The 5,366-nt window shown below is 37.5% G+C and overlaps 1 protein-coding gene across 1 annotated transcript; it reads left to right on the top strand.

Annotated features, from left to right (window-relative positions):
• The first annotated feature begins 3,526 nt into the window (after positions 1-3,526).
• Positions 3,527-5,036, top strand: LOC113298192 (U-box domain-containing protein 28-like). The gene has a single exon (XM_026546882.1). It carries the CDS (start codon positions 3,653-3,655, stop codon positions 4,925-4,927), a length of 1,275 nt encoding a protein of 424 aa, XP_026402667.1. The 5' UTR covers positions 3,527-3,652; the 3' UTR covers positions 4,928-5,036.
• Positions 5,037-5,366: the final 330 nt, after the last annotated feature.

Genomic DNA, 5,366 nt, shown 5'->3' with positions numbered 1-5,366 from the left:
TTAGATCTTAAGATTGTAATGGGAGCCCATAAGTATTTTTTCTCCTAGACTGAGATTCGATATGTTGAGGATTTTTGCTAAAATCCTTATATGTCTTGGGTGAACTTTTTTACTGAAAAAGAGTTCAGACTTTTCAAAGTTGATCTCTTGACCACTAGCTTTGCAATATTTTTGCAGGTACGCTTTTATAACATGAAAGTCAGGAATGGTGGCTTTTGTGAAGAGAAGACTATCATCCGCAAACAGTAGGTGGCTGCTTGGAGGGGCAGACACACATTTAATTCCATGAACCAGGTTAGTCTCTTCTAGATGTCTAATATAAGAACATAGTGCTTCTGCACAAATGATATACAGGTAGGGGGACATGGGGTCCCCTTGCCTTAATCCCCTTTCTGGTTTGAATTTTCCTAAAGGGCTTCCATTAAGAACAATGGAGAAAGAGACTGATTCAAGGAAATTAATAATTAACCTTATCCATTTTGGATGAAAACCCAATTTAGACATAACTTTAGCCAAGAATGACCATTCAAGCCTATCATAGGCTTTGGACATATCCAACTTAATGGATGCATAACCCACCCTTCCTTGTTTTTGCTTGATAGAATGAATGATCTCGTGTGCTAGCAAAACATTTTCGGCAATTTGTCTTTTAGGTAGAAAAGCACTTTGGTTAGGTGATATCACTTTGTTCAGTAGGGGCTTCATCCTGTTAGCAATCGTTTTAGAGACAACTTTATATGCAAAGTTACATAATCCGATAGGCCTGAACTGGTCCACGGAATCAGCCATAAGATTTTTTGGGATGAGAGATATATTTGTATGATTAAATTGAGTAAGCATATGTTCAGTCTCAAAAAATTGCTCAACCATTTGAATAACACTATCTCTTACAATCTCCTAGTATGTCTGATAGAAAAGTCCAGTAAATCCATCAGGCCCCGGAGCTTTTCTTGCACCCATCTGGAAAGCAGCAGTTTTAATTTCCTCATCAGTCAATGGACCCACCAAGGCCTCATTATCCGACTGCAAAATTTTTGGTTTGATTGTATCAATAATAATATCCTTGTCAGAGTTACCAGAGGTACTATAGAGTTGTTGGAAATACGAAATAAATTCTTCTCTAATTGCCTCTCTGGTGGTTAGCCAAGTACCATTCCTCGCTTTAATCCAAGAGATATTATTTCTCTTTCTTCTGAACATGGTGGATTTGTGTAAGAAATGTGTGTTTGTGTCACCTTCTTGTAACCATAGTTCTCTTGATTTATCTTTCCACAAAATTTCTTCAAGGGAATATAAGTATGTCAATTTATCAGTTAACATTGAGATTTTCCTTGTATCTCCAGGATTTTTAAATTGCACTTCATTAAGCTGCTCTTTAGTTTCTTGTAAAGAGAAATTTATGTTAACAAACGACTCTTTATTCCAAATCTTTAATTTCTATTTAGCATGAATCAATTTCTGTTTTAACTGATAAGCCTTGGAACCCCTTACACTGATTGACCAAGCTTTTTCAATAACAGTTTTGCAGGTGGAGTCCTTTGTCCACATGGACATGAAGTGGTACTATTTATGAAGGTTCTCCACACCAGGATTAAGGGAGACCAGGATGAGAGAGTGATCAGAACTTATACGAGAGAGATGGAGAGTATGAGTATGGGGGAAGGTTGTTTCCCACATACCATTCACAATTGCACGATCAATTCTTTCAATAACTAAATTATCCCCTTCTTGTTTATTTGTCCATGTGAAGTCTGGACCAGTAAACGACACGTCTCTAAGATCCCAAGCATTCATTAAATTTTCAAGATCTTGAGTATCACGTTCAACAATAGGTCTTCTTCCCCATTTATCTTGTGGAAGGAGCATGCAGTTTAGATCTCTAACCACAATAGAGGGGATTGAGGGGTTATAAGGCGAAGTAAAAAATTGGCCCAACAGCTAGCTCTAAAATTGCGATTTGGTTCACCATAAACAAAGAACAAGTTGCACACAATATTAGCTTTGATTGAATTAGTGGAGCAGAGAAAGCCTCTTTGACTAGAACTGTTGATAGTCATGTCAAAGCCATCTTTCCAAGCCAAGGCGAACCTTTTTTTTTTCTTCCAATAGAAGGTAAGACAGAAGAATTATGGTAACCCAAGGAGCGTAATTTTCTTGTTGTTGTATCGACACTACACATGGTTTCACAGACAAAGATTATATCAGGAGATTTAAGTTTTACGATTTCCTTGAGCTCTCGAACTGCCTCTGGTTTCCCGAAACCATGGCAGTTCCAGCTTAGGATACTCATTGAGTGCCCGGGATTGGGCACCTGACTACAACCAGCAACAAAGCCAAGTACTAGTAGCACATACTGAAATTTTTTTTACTCAAGGACAGGGAATTAAGTCTAACATGATATGTTCAAGTTCTAAACTCCTAAAGGAATCTAAGCAAAACAACAATATTAATGGTAAATAACAAGAACCACAGGGAGATCAGACAAAGGCCAACAGATAGATATTACCTCAAATGAGACTTAAGACTAAAAAATCCGGACTTTCCTTACCAGCAATTTGACTTGTAAGAACCCGAGAAGAAACTGGAATGCCTTCTTCCGACTCCAAACAAGAAATCTAGATTCCGAAACGATTATCGATCAGAAACAAGCCGTTGCGAGCTAAAACTAAAATGTAGACCACCAGGGAAACAAGCTCAGGTAAAGATTTGAGTTACTGAGATTTTGAATCCAGAGAAAGAGTATCTTAGGGTCTCAGAGTTTGTGTCTTTAGTGTGTGATCTTCGGTGTCTTTAGTGGCTTATATAAGCAAGGTGTCTTGGAACAAACGAGGTTGTAGGATTCTTGAGTCTTAGGTGTCTTAGAACAAATTTCGATAGTATTCTTTGTGTCTCTGTATCAAGTAGCTCTATAGTAACAAAGGTCTTCGAAAAAAGTTGGAGAAGTAGCTTACTTCGTTAAAAAGAGTGAAGTTTCAGAGATGCCGTTGAAGTTCCGGTGAATTTCCGATCCAAAGAGACCGTTGGAGTAACCTAACGGTCTAATAACGGTTGAAATTAGAGAGTCTCATAAGAAAAGGATAAACTCTATATAACAACTTAACCATACCAACAAAATATATTTACCCAAAAATAAAAAAGAACTCACTATGAGCGTGCCTCCATAAAACCCAGTTAGTCGGTCAGTCTAAAACCTAACGCACTATCCGCTGAGCCGAAAGCAAGCTTCTAGTAGCAGCAGTTTAAATTCAAAACATCTTTCACCGTCACCACCGCCGTACTTCTAGTCTTGCTACCTAAGAAGAAAGAACGAAAAATGAACAAAACTAAAAATAATTAATTTTACCAACCGAAGAAGGAAGAAGAAATTCAACGGTCGCTCGCTCGGTGCCCCCACTATTCCACGTTTGAACCTTTCGTCCCCTTTCTTTTCTAAAAAGTTGAACACACTTTGAAGAATATGTGATATGTCTGATAGTGCTCCCACATTGACCAAATTTTAATAATACCAAATTCTTCTTCCAAAAGAAAAAATAAATAATCCCTCTCTCTTACGCCATCTTTTTCTTTTCTTTGACTCCCCCTTTATTCTTTTCCTTGAAAAACTTGTTCAAATCAAAATCCACATTTCTCATTTTTCTCTCTACTAGCAAAGATGGTGAGGAATGAGATGTTCATCACGATACCAAACTATTTCAAATGCCCAATCTCATTAGATGTAATGAAATCACCGGTGAGTCTATGTACAGGCGTCACATATGATAGATCAAGTATACAGAAATGGTTAGATAATGGTAATAATACATGTCCAGCTACTATGCAAGTTTTACACAGTCAAGATTTCATACCTAATCATACACTTACTCGTTTGATTCGTACTTGGTCCGATTCAATACAAGATCATTCATCACCAACTCCGGTTTCGGCTCCTCCTCTGCTTTCCCACAGACAAATTCAGAATTTGATTAAGAATATCGAGAAAAGAGATGAGAATTGTGTTGGTTGCTTGCGTAATCTCCATGATTTTGCTCAAGATTCTTCCGAGAATCGTAAGTTTCTGGTAAATATCGATGGATTTCTTGATGTTCTTGTTGGTGTTCTTAGTAATAATGGTGATGTTGTTGATGATTCTGATTTAGAGATTAGAATTATGGAAGAGACGATTATAATTTTGGATCTGGTTTTGAAAGAAGACAATGATTATTCAGAATCGATTAGATCTATGGTTAGAAATCAGGATCTATTATCTTCGATTGCTTTGGTTTTAAGAAAAGGAAACTTAGAATCAAAGATTAAGTCGGCGAGTTTATTAGAAATTCTTGCTTTTCAAGAACCAGAATCAAAGCTTTTGATCGGTGAAAAGGACGGCATATTATTCGAGTTATTGCGTTTAATCACTACTGAAGGCTCAGATTCTTCTTCTTCTTCAACCGCGATCGAAACTGGGTTGTCATGTTTAATTTCACTATCAATGTCCAGAAGAATCAGACTACGGATCATCAGAAACAAAGGATCAGTTCAGAAACTAGGGACACTATTGATGAATTCAGAGTCTAGAGTTGCCGTGATAGAAAAAGTATTGAAATTGTTAGAAATGATATCCGCCGTTACCGAAGGAAGAACGGCTATCTGTGACGATCCGTTCATCGTGAAATCGATTTTCCAGAAGATGTTTAAAGTATCAAATGCGGCAACAGATCATGCTGTGGTCATTTTATGGAGTGTTTGTTATTTGTATAGAGATTCAAAAGCACAAGAATCAGTAATGAAGAGCATAAATGGGCCATCCAAAATACTGTTGCTGATGCAGAGTAATTGTTCAGCGTCGATTAGGCAAATGTGTGGTGATTTGCTAAAAATATTTTGTGTGAGCTCTAAATCTTGTTTGTCCAGTTATGATACTAAAACTACACATATAATGCCTTTTTAACGAGTAGGGTTCGAATTTTTGTTAGGTTTATTAAAGAGAATTCTCAAAGATTACTTACTGTAAATCGAAAGCAAAATTTTGATAAAAGGAAATTCATTTAAATTTGCCATTTTTCTTTGTGTTTGGGATCTTTTGATCATTTCTTGATTTGGTAGTATCATATGAGAGTTCATAATTGCATACTAGCTGGCAAACAAGTCAAAACCCGCGGATTTACCCGGTGCGGACCGTAAAAAATCAGCACCCGGCTCGGCTGGTGGCTAAACAAGCCGGGTTAGGGTTGTAGAAATGCTGGCTTGTGAGAAAACAGGTTAATCCGTCCCGGCCCGTGAACCTGCGGGTACAACCCGTGAACCTGTCTGCCCATATCCATATTCCATATCTCCCAAAAGTCGAGAGTAATTCATTCTTATTCTCTCTTCTTCTTTCGCCTTCTTTT

The sequence above is a fragment of the Papaver somniferum genome, chromosome 7 (genome assembly GCF_003573695.1).
Source record: "Papaver somniferum cultivar HN1 chromosome 7, ASM357369v1, whole genome shotgun sequence".
NCBI classification, from domain to species: domain Eukaryota; kingdom Viridiplantae; phylum Streptophyta; class Magnoliopsida; order Ranunculales; family Papaveraceae; genus Papaver; species Papaver somniferum.
This window is presented reverse-complemented; position numbering and strand designations above follow the sequence as displayed.

Coding starts and splice junctions, on each gene's coding strand:
- LOC113298192 (XM_026546882.1), top strand. CDS start 3,653: ATGGTGAGGAATGAGATGTTCATCACGATACCAAACTATTTCAAATGC.